The 23,590-nt window shown below is 45.6% G+C and overlaps 1 protein-coding gene across 2 annotated transcripts in view; it reads left to right on the top strand.

The window, feature by feature from the left end:
* The window catches only part of GRIPAP1 (GRIP1 associated protein 1), a 555,884-nt gene that overhangs the window by 151,051 nt on the left and 381,243 nt on the right, over positions 1–23,590 (top strand). The window contains exons 10-15 of one of the 2 annotated variants that reach the window (XM_078664657.1): positions 12,017–12,064; positions 12,580–12,611; positions 15,100–15,147; positions 16,755–16,854; positions 19,188–19,265; positions 19,720–19,812. In XM_078664657.1, coding sequence (XP_078520783.1) covers positions 12,017–12,064; positions 12,580–12,611; positions 15,100–15,147; positions 16,755–16,854; positions 19,188–19,265; positions 19,720–19,812 — 399 coding nt within the window. The remainder of the gene's footprint in view (positions 1–12,016; positions 12,065–12,579; positions 12,612–15,099; positions 15,148–16,754; positions 16,855–19,187; positions 19,266–19,719; positions 19,813–23,590) is intronic. The other variant, XM_078664658.1, reaches the window with a different exon arrangement.

The raw sequence follows: 23,590 nt of genomic DNA, 5'->3' as shown, positions 1-23,590 counted from the left end.
CGAAGGGAAAGAAAGTCTTTTCCCCCGGAAGTACGGCTCTCCGATCAGTGAATGCCACCTGCTTAGTGGCCTGATATACCCATATGGGGCAGATGGTGTCAAGCCTCCTTAAAGATAACTTTGCTGAAGAAGTCTGGGACAGACAAGATGCTGTGAAGTGAATCTACTAAGCAGATCTGGATTTTGTGGTCCAAGCAAAAGGGTCTTCTTTGGGTCTAAGGATGCATGTCTGGTTTTGCCGATTAGATTGTCAGGAGATATTCAAGCAAGTTTTATGGATGGGCCCTTCTGTGTGCCTCGCCTCTTTCGGCAGCTAGGCTGACTCTGCCCTCAAAAGATTTAAGACGGGGAAGGCTACGGTTCATTCCTTCGTGTTTCCATCTCACCCTTGTGACTTCCATAGACAGTACAGCACTTTTTGCGGTTACTTAACAGAACTTCATCTCACCAGCACCAGCCCGTCCAGCAGCGGAACCAAATTTTTGGGCAGTAGAGAGGCTAAGGCAGATCCAAAGGGCAGTTTCAAAGAACAAGGAAGTCCAAAGGGCAGTCATGCTCCTGAAGTCAGATGGCAGGGTCTTCATATAAGAAACAGAGCCATTCAAGTAGAAGGTTAGTACTTTATTTCTTGGGAGACCTTTAGGTTCTAGCAAGAGCAGGCAGAACCCGTCAGGGCTCCATCGTCCCTCTGGCAGTCCCCATCACCAACTTTCTAGCACATCATTCACTCTGCATTCTAGACTTCAGCCTAGACATGCAGGGAACGGGGTCACACTGAGTGCTACGCACCTCCCTTTCCTACAAATGATAAAACAACAGCCACTGCCTTACATATAAAGTACAAGAGCAGACATTCACCGTCACTCAGTCTCCAACATGCCTAGCTTACACATTCACCCAACAAAAACCTGTGACCAGGACCAATCGAAACACACCAAGACAGCAAATAGAAGTCACAGAAGCTCTGCAATGGGTCAAGACATGAGGCTTCCCACCCCTCATGTCAAGCAAAGAAACAAGATAACTAGGTTATACTTACCATTGCAGAGTAGTCCAAGACATGCACACTTTATTTATTTATTTATTTATTGGGCTTATAAAGCGCGACAGCTACCCGAAAGGGTTTCCCAGCGTTGAGAAATAGCAACAAGCAGTAAGCACAGAAAGAAACGCAGTTATTGATTAAAAAGCCAGGTCTTAACGGCTTTGCGGAAACGAGCATAGCATTCCTCAGACCGAATGTCGAAAGGAAGAGAGTTCCATAACCTGGGCCCTAGGAAAGCGAACGACCTTCCGCCCATTCTAGACAATCTAAACTTGGGCACAGTGAAAAGAATTTGAGAAGAGGAACGGAGGAAACGAGAAGGGGGGTAGGCATTGACCAGGGATTGCAGATAGCTGGGAGCAGTTATCATCCTGATTTTGTGCATGTAACTGAGCGCCTTAAATTTCACTCAGCTATCCACCTTCAGCCAGTGAAGATCACGAAGGCGTCCCGTTATATGGTCAGTTTTACGACAGCCACTGAGCAGACGTGCCGCGGCATTCTGCACTAACTTGAGGCGTCTAGTGACTTCCTTGGTCGCCCCCCAGGTAGAGTACATTACCATAATCCAACCGGGAGGTAACCAAAGCGTTCACCACAGACCTCTGGGTGTCGATTGGCAGCATCCATAGAATCTTCTTCAGCCAGCGCAAGATGGTAAAACAGGTTGACGAAACTTTATTGGCCTGACATTGCATTGTCAGACCACTGTCTATGATCGCCCCAAGGTTACGCACATGCTCCGATGGAGACGGAAGCGGGCCCAACTCAGAAGGCCAGTGCCTGGAAGTCCAAAGGTCTTGCTTATGCCCAAGGACCAGGACTTCAGTCTTCCCTCCATTCAGTTTGAGAAGATTAAGATTCATCCACCTGGCAATATTAGTCCAAACTGAAGGAGGGAGGTGGAGGCCTGGTCAGATTGTGAGAGGGAGAAGACAACCTGCGAAACGTCGGCGTAGGTAAATAAAGTTAAACTGACGCATCAGCGATGTGGGCCATGGGAGTGACATAAAGATTGAAAAGTAAAGGGCTTAAGATTGAGCCCTGGGGAACACCGTGGGGTGAGGGATAGATTTTGGAGGTAGCTGAATGGGAGAAGATTTGAAACGTTCGATCCGTCAGGAAAGAAGCCAACCAGTCAAAAGCTAGGCCTCCAATGCCCATGGCGGCTAGAGATTTAAGAAGAATTTTATGCGAGACAGTATCGAACGCCGCACTGAGGTCAAGTAGTATCAGTGCGGCAGTCTCGCCCCTGTCAAGTAGGGACCGAAGGTTCTCCGTAACGCCAAGAAGCGTAGTTTCTGTGGAGAAACCTGAACGAAAGCCTGACTGGGAAGGATGCAATAGATTGTTAGTAGTACTGAACTGAGACAGATGGTGATGAATGAGTCTTTCTAAGACTTTAGAGAAGGCTGGCAGCAAGGAGATGGGGCGAAAGTTGGAGAGAACCTTAGGATCGGCAGTGGGCTTCTTTAGCAGAGGCGTGACCATTGCATGCTTCCAGCTGGCAGGGACAGTGGCAGTCTTTAAGGAGAGATTAAGAGTGGCACAGAGCAAAGAAAGCTGAGGGGAATCAAGTAAACGAAGTGTTGAAATGGGCAGGGGATCGGTAGGGGAGCCAGATTTTACCTTACACAGGATCTCGTGGAGGACGGCGGGATACAAATCCGGCCACACAAGCAATGAACTGAGGGTGGAGACAGAGGGATGGTTGGTTTCCCCTAGGTTAGCAGAAGGTGCTGAGGGAGTACTACTACCACTTTGGGCAGAAATGTCCTGATAGATCTTATCAATTTTAGTAATAAAAAACTGAGCAATTTCGTCGCACTTACTGCTCGACAAGGGGGGAAGTTTCGCTGTGGTAAGGGATCCAGCAAGATTCTTAACCAGGCCAAATAGTACTTGCGATTTATTAGCTGCGTCTGTTAGGGTTTTGGTGACGTAGCTGGCTCTGGTGAGGGCACAAGCTTTATGGTAGCTCTTCAAAGCATTTTTATAGGTAGTAGCTGCTGGAAGGGAGTAATCTTTCCTCCAGATGCGTTCGAGTTTTTATACAATGGGACTTGTTAATTTTTAACGCATCATTGTACCAGGGGGCCGGAGTATTATGGGGTGTCTCCTTCTTGAGGGAAGAAGGAAGGCAGATGTCAATGGCATCAAGCAGCCAGGAATTAGTTATCTCAGCTGCCGCTTCCACGTCAGACGACGTGAGCAATTCTGTAGGAAGGTGAGTTGCGAGAACATTATTTAAAGAGGTGATGTCCAACTTTTTCCAGTCCCTCCTGCTAGCAACATGTGTGCTTCTATGGTGGAGCAACACGCCCGTGGTGGTGAACATAAATCTAACAAGATAATGGTCTGACCAATGAACGGGCGAGGCAGGAGGACAGTGTAGATGCGGCACATTAGAAAAGATTGGGTCTAAAAGGTGACCACCTTTATGCGTAGGACCGCGGTTGTGTAAAGTAATGTTCATGGCCTCAAGATCGGCAACCAAGGTTCTACCCGTACTATTATTCAGGTCATCCAAATGAACATTAAAATCGCCCACAACCAGAAAATTGCTGGAATTAGAAAGGATGGAGGCAATAAAATCGGAAAATTGCGTGGCCCAAGCATTGACAGGGCCAGGAGGGCGGTAGACTAGAAGGCCTGTGAGTGTTATTTTTGGATGAAGGACAAGTTTAAAATATGCTACCTCACAGTTGTTTAAGGTGATAGGATCAAATTGGCATTGGTACATGTTCTTAAAAACAATAGCAATGCCGCCGCCTATTTTAGCGATTCTATCACGCCTACAGATGGCATAGTTGGAGGGTAGTGCTTCAGCAATATCAGGTCCAGAGCCGTCATAAAGCCAAGACTCTGTGATGAAAAGGGCATCAGCTGACTCCTCACTTAGGAGATCAAATATTTCACGTCTATGCTTAGGCAAAGAGCGACAGTTCAAGCTAAAAAGCTTAAAAGAAGATTTATGGGAAATCGTGGTGTAAGATGTACAGCTATGACACAGCTGCGGAACTTCCAAAGAAAAAGAGCTAATCAAGCAGAACTGGGGAAGTTTATTAGGCAAGTCAAAAATAGAGCAGTCATTCTTGATTGGCGGTTTATATGCCCTCCATATGCCCTCAATTGATCGGCCCTATAAGTGAGCCTCTGCAGTGAGTTCAGGCCAGGGGGTATGGCCCCTGGGCCCGTTTGGGCGCGGACAGGCGCAGACGGGCACGCCTTTGGCGCGCCATCGCCGCCCCCGCTTCGCGGACGGGAAATGACTGACATATATACAGGAAGAGGGTGGGCGGATCGAATCAACTAGTCCGCAACCCGGCGCCTCAAGCAAGATGGCGGCTTACCCTATCAGCATCCCGCGACAGCACCTAATCGACTGCGGGGATTGTCGGCTGGTGCAGGGTGAGTAAGCAATGTGCACAAAGCAATAAACAGCAACACTGCTAAAAACGAAACATTCAAAGATTATGTGCAAATTAGCGAGTAGCAGCAGATAAAATTTAAATAAACAAGCGTAAATTCAGACCTAACTTCCCCGGCTTCCGCCTCAGGGAGAATGCTAGTAACAAATCCGCTTTGTGCTGTCCTAAGACATGATGCCTACCACCACATTTCTACACTCACACAGTGAGGCAATACAACATTTATGCATGCAGGCCATTTATTCATGGATGTCTAGTCGCACGACAGTCAGAGAACTCACCAACTTCTGGCGACAAAAGGGTTTCCCCATCATCTCCAAGTTGACACATTCAAGGCACAAAACAAAAATGGAAAGTTTAACCATATATCAACTTTACTCTCAATCCCTTGACCCGACTATAAGGACAAAACACTACACTGCACACACACAAAAGTGCTGCCCAACACTTCAATAGCTGGCTATACCAAAATGACCAAGTGTTGTGCCGAAAAAAAGCACGTCCTGGTCGCCAAAGTGTTGAAGTCAGTGGGCAAGGTCTTTATACAAGAGCACACAGCCATTCAAGTAGGAGGTAGGTTATTTATGCAATGTTAGGCCCTTATGTTGCAGCAGGTTGGTCATGGCAGGACTCCATCTTCCCCGCAGCTGTGCCTATCTCTTAGCTTCTACTCAAAATCAAACACTGATAATCTATAAAATCATTCACTGTCAGCATTCTAGACACCAACTTAGACATACAGGGAGTGTGGAAACACAGGATACTGCACACCAGCTTAGTCACATGGGGAATTGGGGCACACAGGATGCTCCCAGGGCCAGCAGCCATCATCCTTCTCCTTGACACCACCTGGAAAGCCACCTTAGTTAGTGGGTAGTACCTGCCTCCACATCAACTAGTTTGAGTTGCTGACCATTTGCTTGGCATTGAAAGCCTTCCTGCCATCCATCAAGGGGAGGCTTATTCAGGTCCTCACCACCACCATGTGGTATTGAAACAAGCAGGATGAAGTGAAGCCCTGGGCCCTGTTCCAGAAGCCGGTTTGCCTTTAGAGCTGGCTGAATTGTCAGGGCATTTTCCTTATTGTGCACCACCTGGTGGGATCTTTAAACACCAGGGCGGGCAAACTCAGCTATCCATGCCTAGCGGATTACCAGTGGCAATTACACCCGGAGGTGGCACATTGCGTCTTCCAGCAATGGGGGGAAGAACTAACGACCTGTGAGGGGGGGTGTGGGTGATGGTGGGGTTGTTCCATCCACATGCCTGGCAGGCTATTATGATCGACCAGCGGGTCTTGCAGATTATAGAAAGAGGCCATGCCCTTCCTTTCGAACAGAAGTCTCCAACGTTCCCCAATTTATTCTTCCCATTAGAAGAACACACTTGTATTCTGCAGCAGGCCCTATCAACACTACTGCATAAAGGGGTAGTGGCTTTGGTCCTAGATCAGGAAATTGGAGATGGATATTTCCCCCGGCACTTCCTTGTTTCCAAGAAGAGTAAGGGTCTGCCTCTTATCGTGGATGTTATGGTCTTGAATTTTTTCATTCGCAAGGAGAAATTCAACATTTGTGATATGATTATGTTGTTTTGGGAGGGTGGTTGGATTCCAGTCCTTGCATTCCCCTGCCTGCTAGGTGTACTTCCTTCCTGCATACTGCGGGGCACACATGCACCCTTTCCTTGCATCTAAGGGCTTTCCAGTAGTGCCTCTGTAAACAAGAGTCCGAGCTTGGAGGCGATCTAGCAGATTTCATCGGAATCTCCCTGAACACCACAGAAAATCTCCAGTGTGATCGGAGGTGGGAGAACCTGTCTTGTGGGGAGTTCTTTTGCACATCACCAGTATTGACCATGTTGGTGGTGGATGCCTCCACTTTAGTGTGGGGATCCTCTTTGGAGGAACTCGAGATCATAGGCATCTGTTCTCCAGACGAGCAAGGAATACACATCAAATCGACTGTGTGCACTTCCACTGAACGCCTCCTACCTTCCCTTCTTGCCCTCACTTCACGGTTGATCTGTACAGACTTTGACAGGCGCCATGATGTGGTATGTGAACACACGGGGGCTTAGGGTCTCCTCTTCTCTGCTGAAAAGCTTGGATACCATGGGCCTGGGTTCAGAAAGGAGGGCAGGTTCCTTGAATACAAGAACCGAAAACCCGAGTTTGTGTCATCTTGTCGATCCGAAGTGGTGTCTCCACCAAGAGGTGGGTCAGAAGATCTTTGCACTGTGGTGGATCTTCTCATCACTCACAGGAGCACACATTGCCCATTGTTCTGTGCACTGCAGTTTTCTTTACAGGGATTCATTTCAGTTGATGTCGAATTTTCCACTTCACTATGCGTTTCCACCTATACCCTCGATTCTTTAAGTGCTGAACAAGCTGCACCAAGACAGGGCATAAGACACTCTGGTGCTCTGGATTAGCTGAGAAGGGTGTTGTTCACAAACCTCTGAAGACTTTCTTTTGGTCCCCACACTTCTCTTCCTACTGGGAGCTGACCTCCGCTCGCAGTCTGGGGGGCAAATCCTACATCTCAGCGTTCAGGTCCTCCACTTTCATGCCTGGAGACTGGGGCGGGGGGAGGGGCAAGGGTTACGGTAAAGGAGTTATTTTCATCTGTCGTCGGTGGCAATTGAGGTCATCCTTTCGGTGTGTCGCCCCTCCATGACCATGAAGTTTGTTGCCTGATTTGTGAGTGAGAGTATTGACTTTCGCAAGGCACATCTTTCTGATGTGTTGTGCATTACGCTTTCATTGACCCACCAAGATTGTGCAATGGACACAATTAAAGTGTTTGGGGCCCCTCACCCCTTCATCTCTTCTGAAGAGAAAGAATCAGCCCAAAAAACCCAGCTCCACTGTAAACGGGCGTTGATGCACCTCCGCGATGCGCTCAGTGTCTCGGGTGGGACCCCAATGATGAAGCATGACAACAACTAGGTTGGTGGGTGAGGGGTCTTTTAAGAAAACCTATGGCCATTTTTCTCATACTTTGTATGAGGAACATCCTAAAGATATTTGATCGCATTGCTCGCTCCTCTTTCTTTTTGAATATTATAATGGGAAGGCGCGCGATCCCTCCCTCTTCTCGCGCGCCCCTTTGTTATTCAGTCGTTATTCATAGCAGCCATGACCCGCTGCTTAACTGCGCCGCCCACCGCTTGGGAAGTAGCAGCGGACGCGCGTGAAACATGAACGAGGCCACCATGAGCGTTGAAGACCTTGAACAAAGCGATGCTTTCGCTGAAATGATGTGGTTTACATGGCCATGAATACAACTATTTAATTGAATGATAGAATCATTCGACTGATTGCTTTGAAAAGGAAGAGCTGCTCCTCTGAACACCGCTCTGGGAATCTTGAAGCATGAGATAAGCTGAATAGCAGCTCTCAGAGCTCAGGTTGAAGTGAAGGTTTGCAGCGATGCTTAGCCTCATTAACGTTACACTTGAATGTCACCTTTTGTTCACGTTCTCATCCCGCTTTAATTGAATCGCGCGTATTTGGACCATTTCCAGCTTCTCTCCTGGAGAAATGCTGTTGTTTAAATGCATAGAAACGATGAGTTGTTACACTTGCCTAATGACAGTCGGTTAACCCGTCTATGTTCTCTGTTCTTAATATTTATCATTTCTCTCCTGAGAAGAAAGGAGGTATGGCTTTCAGGGAGCAAAAAGCATTTATGTGCCTTATGAGGAGATGGAAAGAACTGAACTGACGTGTTATTGAATGCGCAAAACATTGAAAACATAGTATAACGGCGGATCGTATGAACTGGGAGGAAAAGTAACTGTATATGGGGAATTGATGTATGAGTTTCCTAACCATTGGGGGTGGAAAGGGGGTAAAAACATGGTGTTAAAGAGGTTGCTGCATATCTAACATCAAAAGGGGATTTAAAAATAGCAGAGCGAGCTATTATGAAAGCAGTCTTCAAGAAATGCAGGAACACCCTTGGGGATCAGGAGAAAAATTGAAAAACCTTGCTAGGCACTAAAATATATCAGGGAAGGAGGGTGTGATGGGGGTGTTGAAAAGTCAGTCAAATGTGTAGAAAAATCCACTACGGAGTAGGGCTCCAGTTTTTTCGACAGTCAGTCACATCACATTTTATGTTCGCTCTGACATCTTCCACTTGACAGTGGAAAGGTGATGGCAACTTTGGCTCTTGATACCTTTGTTTCAGGAACTCGAGTGCGCAGGTGTTCCTTCAAAACTCTGCAAGTCTTTGAATTATTCCACAGCGATGGACTTACATTTTCCAAAGAGAGCCTGTGGCCCAAGAAGTTCTGACAAAAATTAAAGAGCCAGGAGGTTCTAAACCAGAAAAATCTGCATCTTGTCCTTGTGGTGTAGAGTAGTTCTGATGTTGAAAACACTTATCAATTTGTTTAATTGTTATCGAGCTGCAATAATAGTGCAGCGCCTTGTTAGAAATTCTTGTAGTTCCAACAACTTTGCCAACTTATACTTTTCTGTTTCACAAGGGGTTGGTTATACTTTTTCCTACTCTTTTGATGCACTATATTTTTTTTCTCCTCTAACTTTTCTTCTTTTTCACTTTGATGGACTGGGATGGGGTTCTGCGTCCGGCCCTAGCCCAAATATTGTGCCTACTCGCGCACTTTTGCAATAGCTGGGGTTTGAATTAGTAGTCTGTATCACTTAACAAATACATATTAGATGGGTCACACTTTAGTTTCAAAAGACAATATATTGATTATTGTCAGATCAATCGCAGACAGTCAAGGGTGTCAGCATCACCTTGTTATAGTCATGGCCCCAATCGAGGTAAACACCAGTACTTCAACCTTCTAGTCATTGACCTGACAATTTGGGGAGGGACATTTATATTAATTGTGGACTTTATGCTCTGAATTATGCAAAAAAAAACATAGTTATCTCAAAAGATTTGTGCTGCTTTAGTCAGGGTCAAAGATCTTTATTCAGATATTAAATGACCCATAAAAGATATTAAAAACTACATTTCATGTAAAAAGGTATCATAAAATCATTATAAATAGGATACAGTACTTCTTTACTAAGCATAATACACAATATGTACAATATTTACAACATCCTATAAAAGAACAATATGCTCTGGGTCACATCACTTATAGTCAAATACTGACATGATTTAATTCCTTAAAACAGCTAAAGCAATTAATAATTCTTCAATAAGTAATACATATTTTATAAAACCTTTGTAAATAATATACATTTGCCCTATACTGGACAAAGTCATGATCAGACTTAATTTTCATATCTTATCTCATCTAGAGCTGTTAAAATGTTCCCTCTTACTACTACACGCTCAGTGTAAGTAGAATTGGTGTGACAAATTAATGCGTTCTCCAGATTACATAAAAACAAAAAAGAAAATCTAGGTTAAGAATATGGAGTCAATTTGATACAGGTGCATGGATTAAGAAATCTATGGAAGGTACTGTAAGGACAATATAGTTAGATTTACTTCTCAAATTAAGGTTTTATATGAAAAGCCTACTGCTAGAGTCTTGTCAATCAGGCAGGTATTTGAAGAACAATAATGCATTTCTTGCATTTGAATACTTGAAAATGGTAGTGAATATTGATTTCATTGCATGTATTAATGTTTCAACTTATCTGTTATGAACTGAAATGACCTTATTTACTCATTTTTAATTATAATCGTGTATACCATTCTTCCTTCATATAAATAAAACAAAAACACTGATGTGGAGAGTTGGGTACATAGGTATCATTTATAAATGGAACTTTGGTTACAGTGAAGTGTTTAGTGGAGTCGATTTCATTTCATATTTACGGATGTTGCTATGCAGCTCCTCTCCTTATCCCATCCAACACAGCGCTCTACCGTGTCTCAGCTCGCCTCATAACTCTTATGCAAACAGGACTACCATTGAACACCTCATCTGCAGGTTACCCATGAGATAAGTACACCCATAGTGAATACACTGAATGTGCGTCTTCTATCCCCATTGCCAATAAACACATGAGGCATCTCCGGGACTTGAGCTACTCAGACGTCACCACAACTATGACCATAATGGAGCATCACCTCTGCTGCACCTTGGTTTAAATAGCGAGACCCATGCTCGGTCGCCTGGACCTACTACTATTCATGGGGATCCACGCAGAAGTCAGTCAGAGGAATCCCAAACCTCTTCTAGATCATTCAGAAATCCTCCGTGGCACTTCACAACACACACTCATTGCATTCACGGCCACCTCCACACTTGACACCAACATCCTGCTAAACACAGTTCTTGAACTGACCCTACCAAAGGTGACCTTCAGGCATCCCCCTCTACCAAAATCACCAAACACACACCATACACATCCAGGTGCAGATCAAGAGGTGGCGCAAAACCTATTCCGCTCCTTAACTCACTGAAACTAGTTCGCACAAGAGAGAAACATAAAATGATCAAGGCTAAATCTTTCTCATCAACATTGTATCTCTGGCTATTACAGGCCCCCTTGAAAGGGACCACTGCCAAGATCTCCATTTAGTACAAATATAAACCAACATCAGTAACCATTAAAAGTAACACTATTAGACAGACACAGGCCTCACCGAATGCCCCCTTCCAAAACGCACTTACCCACCATGCTCGACAGCCCCAGCACTCATTCGAACCCCTAAACATTAGCTTCCTTCTACACATCAACAATTCCATAAAAGCCAATTTCTATGGCAGTGCCACAGTACCTTTCTCTCTCATAAAATCACTTTATTCAGATGTTTTTGCCTCATTTGCAACCCCTGCTCTTCTTCCTCCTGAATAGGATCTCCTCACAAAATACAGATATTTTCTCCAAGTTCTGAAAACAATCTGATCTGGATCACAATGAACTATCCAACCAGTGCTCCGTCGCCCGACTATCCATGAGGGGCAGAATCCCCCAGTACGTCTTGCTGTGCATCTTCAAATCCGAATTGTCCATCACCAGATCTTTCTCTCTGGGTCCTGCAAACGCTGCAGCCATACAGATGAGATCAATGTCTCTGGTTCAGAACCACGAAGGAGATCCCGGGTTCTTCGTGCTCTGGGACCACGGGCACCGCTTTCCTCAGAGGATTTCCAGGCTCTCCTTTCCCCCAGTGCTGAGGAACAGTTCTCCTATTTCTGTCTGATACAGACACTGGGGCTTGTCAATCCCTATGTTCTCCTGGTGGCCAGCAGCATCCCAAAGAGTTCAGTAATGATCTTTAATCTTTAAATTGAGTTTATAGTCCTTCTCACCAGCCAAAACCTTACCATTCGGAAGCCACCTCCAGCCAGTGGTCCTTTTATTCTGCTGCTCGTATCTAGTGAGGAGCAGCATTCTAACCTGCATCTAGGAATCGATGTCCACCATCTCTCTGCCTTGAACCCCAGGGAACGGAGCGCATCCTCAGTGATAGCTAGGTCCACCTCTGACATCGTCGTGGAGGCTTCTCCTCCTCCTCCTCTTATTGTATAACATATCTTGGTTTCGGTGTAGATTCCAATGGTTTTTCGTTTCTCGCTTTCTTTCTAGAGCTCAAAACAATTTGACTTGAGTCGTCTCCAGGAAGAGCTGACCAAGGTAAGGTTCATGCCCTGGGCTCACGATGAAGTTATTAAGTCATGGGCAGCGTTTGGCAGCGGGCCTCTAATGCACAGAGAGAAGGAGTCCTCTGCACATGCCACTTAGCGGCCCCAAAAATCTTATCCTACTCCCAGTCCTGTTTCTTTTTCCTGTTGAAACTGGAATGCAGGAGCTATCCCCTCTTTTAGGTCTTGATTTCCATTTTTGTGTTGGAAAACTTTGTATGGTGGAGTCAAATATTTCACTAGAGAAGCCCCAAAAAACTGGACCTGCCAACAGCATTGTTAGCCAGATTGTGGAGGAATATCTTGGGTAGAGCCAGCATGCGCCCCTGGGCGTTAGGGAGCAGGGACGGTATTTTAGGGAGCGGGGTACTAGTAAGGGCGTAGGTGCTCCACATAGTGTTTCATGGGAGCTGTTCTTATCACTAGAGCCCGGAGAGGTGCAGCTGCAGCTGCCGTAGAGTCTTTACTCTGTAACCCTCATCACATTGTTTTGTTTTATCTCCACAGCTTGGTGAGAAGCTGCGGAAGAAGCAAGAAAGGTGAGTGTCTTTGGTTCTTGTGGGTCAAGGTGGCGGCAGAAGGGATGATGAGTCTGTGACTCCTGGAAGGAAACCCTTTGGGATTGATTCTAAAATGCCTGGTGTTGATGGCACTGCAGCGCTACGTCTGGAATTAGCATTGCTGGTGATCAATCCCCTGCACTGAGCAATTATGACTTTCTAGGCCAATAATGGGGAGTAACACGCAGGTCCCAGAATTACAGGGCCCTTACCTGAATGTTTTGTTGATAACTGGGCTGGTTTCCGGTCACAAATTCTACCTACTATCATCAGAATGGGTTTGTGAGTAGAAATGAAGCAGTACTTACTGAGTGCAAATCCACACCCAGCAAACTAGTAGTCGTACGTGGGGGTATCTTGTGCTGAGGTTCAAGGTGTAATGTGCCTCTTTGTGTACAGTTTATTACACCTGCATTAATAGGACCACTGCTTTTCAACCCCAGAGCTCATAGATCCCCAGCAAGATGCACAGATTCGGGGTGCTGAAATTCAACATCTGAGATGTGACAAGTGTTTTATAAGGGGATCTGGACATGAAACTCTGATTTCCCAATCCATAACCTTGTGTCCTGCACAGCACAGCATGCCTGAGTCATCGTAAAATCCATCTGTGCCGAACAACAGCTGCTGCTTTTCAAGGGGTCAGTAGAAAGTGTTTAATTCAGGAGTTTGACTCTTGATGTGGCTTAAAAGCTACTCCCTGGTATCTACTTGACCTAAACAGAAGCACATCACTGAGAGCATTGCTCACCGTCAAGAGCAGCACTTGTCTCTTGACCGGGGGTGAATGTTTTGATTTGTTCTGCATTCCGTCCATCATTTGTGTCTTTTGCTTTCTCGCCCTAAGTGGGATGGGTATGCCCAGACGTGGGTCCCAGGCTCACTGTGCCACTGGATTCAAGCTGTCCTGGCTGATGAGGAGTGAAACCCTGGAACCGGTTCTAGGATGATTGTTTCCGGTCCCGGGAGGACATGGCCTGGCAGTTCGGGCTGGACTGTTCCCATGAGGCACATGGTCAAGACTGATTTGCATATTGCTGGGTCTAAATTGGGGTGGCGAAGTGAGCTAAAGAACAATGGATTTAACCCAGATCTCTTGACTGTGGCTGAATGTTTTGATTTGTTCTGCATTCCGTCCATCATAGTGTCTTTTGCTTGATGGATGGGTGGCACTTCTTAACAGAGCTTGTTAACAGCACCTGGGAGGTGGTACATCTTTTGTTTAGCTCCTGTTACACAGGTGAGAAAGGGGCTCATCTTTGGCAGAGATCATAATCTGTTGGGCATTTGACACATCTTTATTAGAGCTCGTTATCAAGAGTTGTACAGGTGGCACCTCTTGGAGTTCATAAGAAGACAGGAAGCTGGTAGATCTTACTGGAGCTCTTTGTAAATAGATGAGGCGTTGACATATCTTGGAGCTCATTATTATCCTATGCGACAGTACTTCATCCTATTAGAGAGATGACATAGTGCCACATACCTAGAGTAGGCGGTGATAAAAAGACAGAAGGGTGGCACATCTTGTAAAGAGCTCTGTCAACACAGATTAGAAGGTGGCACATCTCAAAATAGGAAGTTGGCGCATCTTGGAAAGAGCTCTGTCTGCAAATCTTGAAAAGAGCTCTGTTTCTACTGATGCAAAAGCGACTGAAAATAAGGAGGCACATTCTGCCAACATCTCGTCCGATGTTAAAATGTAGATCTTCCAGAAGTAATTATAAGCAGACGCGCCTATGGCAAATTTGACCAGATCTAAAGGAAATGGGAAATGGCACCTCTTAGAGTTTTTTACCAGTTGAGACGGTAACATCTGCTTTCAGCGCTCCCTCGAGAGAGCGAGGGGAGAAAGTGACACCTCTTTAGTATGTTTAGTAATTGGATGAGAAGCTGCCCCCTCTAATTAGAAACGTATAAACGTAGCAAGGGAGATCCTTTTCTTTAGAGTTTGTTAAAACAAATGAGGAGTCACATCTAATATGTAGACTGTGGTAATCGGATAAGAAGACGACAAGTCTCTTAATTAGATTCTATTCATCATATAAGAAGATGACGCTTCTTACACAAAGCACTGTCAACAGATGTGAAGAGGGTACAAGGTTGTGGTAATCATTTGAGAAGGTACATACGTTAGGCAGAGCTCATTATAATCAAATGACAAGCTGGCTCATCTCACGTAGAGCGCGTGAAAACCTGGATAGAAGTCCGCACGTTTTGTAGGAAGCTTGTAATCTGGTAACAGTGTGACATGTTTTTTATAGAGTTTGCTAAAATGAGATGGTAATGTGGCCTAACACATGTAGAGCTTGGTATGTGTAGATGAAAAGGTTGCTTCTCTTGAATCTAGACCTCCTGACCTCCCTGGTGCTCAGCTGCTGTAGAATGTGTCTCTGGGTTGTGTTTGCATCCTGACAAATCACCATTTACTTTCTTTTTTTGCATCTCGTCGTTGCCACCCTTGCTGCAGTTTTCTGCGACTACAGTCTGAGAAGGAGACCCTCTACAATGACAGCAGGTAAGAATGGGTGATCCAGTAGCTCATGCGAGATGCCAGTGTCCGATTCCACCCGCTTGTAAGGAGCCGGGAAAAGTTTGGTTGTATCGTAGTCTCGCCGTGCTAAAGTGAGTATCCCTGGAATAGAGAGTGTGTTCGTATGTGTCTTGGTTGAATCTATGTTGATTTCACAACCATGATCGCAAGCTTAGTTCCTGCAGAACAAAAGGTGCTTGTGAGACTGAGTGTATATTATTTTAAATGACTTGTATATCTCCAGTGACTGTTAGTATTTTTAATACTCTCTTGACCCTAGAAGTAAGAGCTGAACTGAAAATGAGGAAGGTGGCCTATAATGAGCCTCGGGATCCTACCGTCCATCATTGACTACATGTATATCCAATGTGCTGTTCTGATTACTTTATAATTTCCCACACAGATCAGCAAAACAGAAATATATGTAAAGTCCTGTTAGTTTCTCAACAAACATCCATTTGTCAAAAATGGCCATATCTATGCACCTTTTTCTTTTCCCTTCATTTCATACCCATGTACAGTGCTCTACGTTCCTAGCTCCCTCGAGCGGTCACTCTTTGTGACCAGTGCTTAACACGTGCCCGTGTTACACATGGTGAAGCCAGATATCTGTACCTGTCCTGGTATGCGCCTCGCGTGCTACTCCCACAAGCCCCGGGATATCTGCAATGTAGCACTTCCTGCACCAGGACCATGGTCGACTCATCTGCCACAACCCCTCTTCCCAGGAGACTGAACAACCCCTATAAAATAGTCAACATTTTGACAGTCCTGGTCGCTATTGCTCAAATGTTTCTTCATCACGGGAAATCTAGCTACAGAGAGTGTGATTAAAGGACTCCTGATGCAACAGAGATACAAGGTTTTTAGCGATCTTAGCTGGTATTTCTTCTACATCCAGGTGCACAAAGCAGACCGTCTCTCTAGACGAGTCAGGATAGGAGGATAAGAGGCTCATTTATTCAGCAGGAGAATTGTATCCTTTCTCTTTCACTTGCTCATTGACGTCAGCTGACACTCTCCCTAGAAAGGGAGGACATTTTGTGACATTCTTGGTAAGAAGGTATATTGAAAAATCACGTTGCCCTTCAGGTATGCAAACTTGTTTGCCACACTGGCATTATCGGACGTATACGTTTATGATGAGCTGCAGAATTTTACACCTACATTGTATGTAGGTGAGGTGATACTGCGAGGTGTCTGCTGATCAGGTCTGACAGAGCAGCATCGAATAGGTCATTCGTATGTCTGTCAAGCAAAGATGGATAAAGTTCTCCATGCTGACATGGCCTGACCTCTGAGCCCTTCTTCAGTGGGAGGGAACTTTCACTCATTGTATGGAGGTGTTCATCAGGCAGTGACTGAGCAGCCAGAGGAGAAGCAGTAACACACTCACAGTAGAGCGTTTTTAAGAGATAAAACGTAAAGTAAGAGTATTGGCGAACACTGGCTATGTGCTTTCCACAGCTGCAGATAATGTTGCTTCACATTCCTGTTAAACACTGGGCATCCTCCGCAGTTCTCAGAGTTGATTCTTCTTATTGTGACTGGCTGACCCTTCATGTCCTGTTTCTTTGCACCCCTTGTTCCAGGACTAAAATTGATGAGATCCAGCAGCGGAAGGAGGAGGATCTGAAGTCCTTGAACCTCAGAAATCATAAACTCCATCAGGACCTTCAGGCTGTTCACCAGGTTGGTGCTGGCCGGCGTATCCTGCCTGGTACGGTTGGGATGTAAAAACAGGGTGAAGCAAGGAATTCTGGGTTGTGCTTTACAGTGTGGTCTTCATCAGCCGTGTGACAGAGGGTATCCCAAGGCACACAGCAATGGTCTCCATATCTCTAATCATGGCTAAGGGCTTCTCACAAAGAGCCCTACAGTTCAGTGAACTTGTACATAATATGGAGAAACTTCAAAGATGTTTTGACCAACTTCTATCTCCTCTAAAATCAGTGCTGAGGACTCCTCAGATACAGTTCCATAATTGTGCAACTCTGTACTCTGTGTGAGGACCATCTCAGATACAGTTTTGCACTTTTGCCAGTCTCTGCTCATTGTGAGAGACTTCTACAGTTTTTTAAACACTTGTATATTGTATGCCATTACAGCCCTGAAGAAGCCCTTGTTTGGGCGAAACGCATTGGCTCTTCCCAATGAATGCAAACCAAGCGTACCTGAAATAAAGCTACACAAAGATTTTCACCAACGACTTGTTATTGTTTGTCAACTTGTATATGTTGCATCTCTTTACCTGTTACTCGTTCGTATTGCCTCTCATCCACCCTCTATACGACTTCCTCGAGCACGGCCCTGCACTTCCAACACTCTACTCACTGTAGAGACACATCCCTAGAAACACTGCCACTCTTACCCCTCCGGAAGCTTCCATCAAACTACATTCACTGCTACTAATCTCTAATTAGTGTTTATGTACCCCTCCACTTCTGTTCCCTCTTTGGTGTGGGGGCACTACCTAAGCACACCCTTCCTCTGTTGCTGAAAGATATTTGAGGAGCACCCGTCCACTTCTACTACAGTCATGGGAGTGCCAGGGGGGGCAAACTCACCATCTCACCACTTCTGCCAGTTTGTTTTTACTGCCGGGCATTCCTCTTTTACCATTCATTTCTCTGAGCTGGGAGACTGTATGCATCTCTACCACTCTCCTGTCAGTGCTAGGGACATTCACAGGGACATCTTCACACAGCTCCTACGCCTCTCTTCCTAAGACTGAGACTTATCGGGCACACACGCTCTTACAACTTTTCACCCATCACTTCTCAATGCAGACAACCTCCCCAAGCTCACCATCTCACCACTTCTACCCCTTCTTAGTACCAGGGGACTCTGCACACACCCCATACCACAATTTCTATCCCTCCTTTTTCAGTAGGGTTTCTGCAGACCCGCCATCTCACTCTTCTAAACCTCCCTTTGATGCACATTTCACAGCTTGTACTCCTCCCTTCGGTACTCCGTCTTACCATTTCTACCCCTCCCGTCTCAGTACTAGGGAAATCTGCAGACACACCACCTCACCGCATCTACACCTCTCTCCGGAACTTCAACTTAATGCTACTACCCACCCTTCGATATACCATCTCACTGGTTCTACACCTCCCTTCGATATACCATATCACCACTTCTACACCTCCCTTCGATATACCAAATCATTGCTTTCACACCTTCCTTCGATATGCCATCTCACCGCTTCTACACCTCCCTTCGATATACCGTATCATCGCTTTTACACCTTCCTTCGATATACCATCACACCGCTTCTACACCTCCCTTCGATATACCATATCACCACTTCTACACCTCCCTTCGATATACCATATCACCGCTTCTACACCTCCCTTCGATATACCATATCACCGCTTCTACACCTCCCTTCGATGTACCATCTCACCGCTTCTACACCTCCCTTCGATACACCATCTCACTGCTTCTACACCTCCCTTCGATACACCATCTCACCGCTTCTACACCTCACTTCCATTCATCGTCTCACCGCTTCTACACCTCACTTCCGTACACCATCTCACCGCTTCTACACCTCACTTCCGTACACCATCTCACTGCTACTAACCCTCCCTTCGATATACCAACTCACCGCTTCTACACCTCCCTTCGATATACCATCTCAGCGCTACTACCCCTCCCTTCGATATACCATCTCACCGCTTCTACACCTCCTTTCGATATACCATATCACCGCTTCTATACCTCCCTTCGATATACCATATCATCACTTTTACACCTTCCTTCGTTATATACCATCTCACCGCTTCTACACCTCCCTTCCATATACCATTACACCGCTTCTAACCCTCCCTTTGATGCACCATCACACAGCTTCTGCTCCTTCCGGCGATACACCATCTGACTGCATCTACACCTCTCTTCGAAACTTCATCTCACTGCTACTTCCACTCCCTTCGATTCACCGCTTCTAGCCCTCCCTTCGAAGGTAAAGGTCTATCAGCCCGGGCCAACACGCTCTCATTTGGTTTCCTTCGCAGGATGTTGCTGACCTGAAGGGCCAGTTGCAGAACCAGAGGAAGGAGCACGAGGTGGCCCAGCAGGCCCTGCAGGAGCAGGTAAGGACCCCTCACACGCGGTGCAGGAGTGGGTCTTAATGCGTCACCTGCTCATTCATTCCCCTCCTTCACATACACAATCACCACCCCATCTGCACGTTTCCTGTTGAACCCTAGAGGCTGTGGGGAGCAAAACTGCCCAAAATCTGCCTCCATACCACCCACCCCTGGTCACTGCCTTCCCTCATGGTAGATCTTTCTCCATCTCATTCTATCAACTCACTTGGCCACTTCATTATCTGAAAATATAAATCTTTTTTTTTTAGCCCAGCATGTGTGTGCTAAATACTTCTACGTCTCTTTCCTTCTTTCCAAACATGGATTTTATCTTCCCATTTCTGCTTCTCTCTTTCTCTTATTTTTTTTATTTTTTTCTGTTTTCTCTCCCCCACTTTTTTTTGTTTTGATTTCTCCAACCCTTCCTTCTCGACTTGGCCCCTGTGCCGCGGAGCAGGTAGCTTGTCAAAGCGCTGTGAGCCAAGAACAGGTGGAGAGCATCCTCTCTGAAAACGATGCCCTGCGCACGAACCTGGCAGCTTTAGAACAGGTACGGGTACCTGGGCGGATGCAGGGTCTGGTGGGGGTTGGTGGGGAGAAGCAGATGCCTTTTGTAGAGCTGTATGTGATTGGTGCTGTAGCCAGGGGTGCTGCCAATCATGTCCTTTATCAAGGACACATTGATCCTCACTCCCTTACTACGTCCCGCCCCAAACACGTTAGTGGTGCCTAGAGGTACCCCTCCAGGTGTTTGAGAAGAAATGATGTGTAAATTAAAATACCACAGGAACAAAGGCAAAATGAGGAAACGTGAGCCTGAATTTATTTATGGAAGAAGAAAGGACATCAAGGAATATTCAAACAATTTACAATTTCAAAATGTCTTCAAATAGAAATATGACATTATTTTATTATATTAATTTAAAAGAGTGAATGGTTAAAACCAGGGTTCGAGAAGGGGCTATACATTTGGGGTTAGGGTTAGTGATGGTTTTAGGGTAATGGTAGGGGTATGGCATAGTATTCTGATTAGGATTGAGGGGGTCAGGTCTAGTGCCACATTTTTGGTATTCTGAGATTCTTAGTTATAGGTTTGTCATTATTATGAACCTAATGTAGAATGAAAACATTGTAATTATTATTTCTTCATTTTATATTCGTCGCTGTACTATTTTGTGATGTGATTCTACATTTTATCATAGTTACTTTCAATAAAAAATATTAGATTTGCAACCAACTCCAACCAGGACTAGACTTAATGCTCCCTTCACAGGTTTGTTATTGATCACCTTCTGTCTGTACTCTTACACCACTTCAGTCCTTCCTTCCCGTCTTCTTATAGGCGCCCTCTGAAGGAGCTTGTAGGTTGCATTCAGTGTTGGACTAATAGCTTATATCACAAAGGAAAAAATAATACATACAATTAAATAAGAATTAGTACAAGATCAGAAACACATAGCATAAGGATTAATGCATAACAAACTAATGTTATCCAGTGCTACTGCAGGGAGGTCACGGCAGTCATGACAACGGTTACAAGCCTGGAAGTATTACCAGAGGCTAGATAGCTGATCTTGGGTATTTCCGGGGAGGAGGACTGGCCTAGATAACTCAGATTGTGGTTGACACTGGCAGCGGGGGTGGCTAAAAGAAACATTGCTAAAGCATGGGGAGCAAATAGCCCTCTGGATATCCTGGACTGGAAGAATGGTTTAGACTTGTGTCAACTAGCGGAACGCAAGGTCTACCGGAGTACGAGAAAGTTGGGGCAACTGGGCACAATATATGGGGGCCTGAGGAGGGCGGGGGCTGGGGCATTAGGAGGAATGGGAAACACCTCTTGCTGAACCTGTTTTGGGGTAGGATATAGCGCCTAAGGCAAGGTATCATTAGTATATTTTACCTGGCAATCACCGCCGCATATGGAAGTAGTCTGTAACGCCCAAAATTGACCTGTGCTTTGTATTTCATATTTGACATGTATTGTTGTATGCTGAGCAACCTTTGAATAAAAAGATGAATAAAAAAACCAAAAACAAATAACTAATGTTTAACATGACCTCTCACCTAGAAACACCCACTACTGTGAATATTAACATGTAACATAATAAATAATGCATAGCTCCTCTTCCAGTCCTCGAACACCCCTATTTAATTCATTCCATGCTTTAAGATATTCATGGGTAGACATCCCTTTTTTCCAGAACCCTTTGGCAGTGACGCATGAGTTCATTACTCTCTGGTGTCCTCTCAAGTCTGCTCATAAGGTTTATACATCAGTTGTCATGTTCCACTGTTAGGACAGGAATGTCCCAGGCACGGTTTTATGTGCGTAAAGCCCTGCGTGGGGCAGACACTACCTTAGTCTGTACTAGTATCCTTATTTTTTTATCATTTGTTTAGCCAGCTCGCACATCAGTCTGGCTCACGCCGATGCCCAGGCTGTGGAAAGGTTTTTGAGACCCCGAGCTTGGCTCTGTGGTTTGTACAGTTAAAAACACTGTCCAAATCCCAGGAGGTACTCATGAAGCTGGGGTGGCAGGATACTGTTTTTCTGACATGTTGTGCAGGACAGGGCTCCTTCCTGTACTTGTAGAGTGAGATGTCTACCGACCTCCATCAGGTACATTTCCGCTACCATGTTATGCCCAGACCCTAGGCTGACATTCCTGAGTTAAGCCGCTTTGCACGCGGTTTGTATTTAGTAAAAGGTAGCGTCACTCTATGTCCAATGCAAGTGTGTGACTGTGAGGCATTGGGTCCATTGAGGATACCTGCTTTGAAATTATGATCCAGGTTGCAAGCAGAGGCACCGCCTCTCCAGACTGGCAAAGTGAACCGCTTGTACTGAGCATCCAACAGTAAAGTGTGGGAGGATGGAGACAGGTCTGTCTTAGTTATGCAGCAGTGAACTTTTTAGCATAGGTCTGATTTTTGTCTCCTTTGGAGCACCACCTTTGGGTTTCATGGAGGGAGTGGGACGGTAGAGACAGTGCTCTCATTTCTTGTGCATACTGAATAATCCATGCAAAGGAAACAATTGATGGACGGATGCTGAACAATGCAAACATTCACCCTCAGCCACAAGGATCTGGGTTGAATCCATCATCGTTCTTTAGCTCACTTCGCCACCCCAGTTTGGACCCATCCATATGTAAATCAGTCTGACCCTGTGCCTCATGGGAATAGTCCAGCCGGAACCGCCAAGCCAGGTCCTCCCAGTACCGGAAAGAAGGATCCTGGGACCGGTTTCAGGGTTTCACCCCTCATCAGCCAGGCTAGCTTAAATCCAGTGGCACAGTGAGCAAGGGACCCACGTCTGGGCATACCCTGCCAACTTACGGCAACAAAAGCTGCATGGTGATATATTTGTTCTAGCAAAGGTGACTCTTGGGTATGTATACTTCTGCTCTGCCCAGGAAACAGAAAATGCTCTCTTCTGTAGTTAGAGCAGGTTAAGTTAAGATGTTCTAACGCCTACTGGTGCTGATAACAAGCACCAAAAATACGTATAGCGTCTTAGGACTAGGAGCTACAGTTCTGAGAAGATTGGCTCCAAGGTTACTCCTACCCTATGGGGCTTAACTCCCGTTGACTCTGGGGAATTCTGTGAACTCTTCTGTCCTTGCTCTAGCTGTTTTCTATCAAAAGGGCCTAAAAAGTAATCAAGTGATACAGATGCAGGGATATTGGGCCACACTCTGGTCTTAGGCCAGATTTGAGTAAAACAGTGGCACCAAGTCCAGAATAAAATGGATCACTCCAAAAATCTAGAACGCCACCACCCCAAACAAGAAGAGCCTTTAATACTGCTTGGACTGTAAGGACTAGAAAGATTGTTCAAACAGTTCCCTGGCGCGTCCCTCAGTTTATTCAGCTACCAGGGTGTGGGTATGAAGGACAAATGCCTTCCTTTTAGGGTGTGGATCAGCGGATATGGGCATCCTTTGTGCTTGGCCTAGGCGGGGGACATTGCGGGATCAACATTGCATCAACCGTGGACAATATTGTGGTTCCTCAAACCCAATTGTGCTCTTCCCTGCATGTTGGCATCTTGTGGTCTGTAGGGATGGTACAGTCTCATTGTTGCTGGGCATGTCCAGAGTGACGGCCAGTTTGAAGTGAAAATGACAACCAGACAGAAGTTCCTCTCCTGGCCCAATGTCTTCTACCATACACTGGTGCGCAGGCCATAGAGACATTCCACCAGGAAGCAGAGTGAGGCTACCTGTTTTTTTTTATATTTAATATGTGTTCAAGTCTAGGGGTGTGTTCATCAATGATGTGACCTTTCCTCTTGCCTGTTCAATATCTTGCATAAACCAAGT

This window comes from Lissotriton helveticus, chromosome 10 (genome assembly GCF_964261635.1).
Source record: "Lissotriton helveticus chromosome 10, aLisHel1.1, whole genome shotgun sequence".
NCBI classification, from domain to species: Eukaryota; Metazoa; Chordata; class Amphibia; order Caudata; family Salamandridae; genus Lissotriton; species Lissotriton helveticus.
Note: the sequence above shows the minus strand (reverse complement) of the source record. Positions and strands in the feature narration are given on the sequence as shown.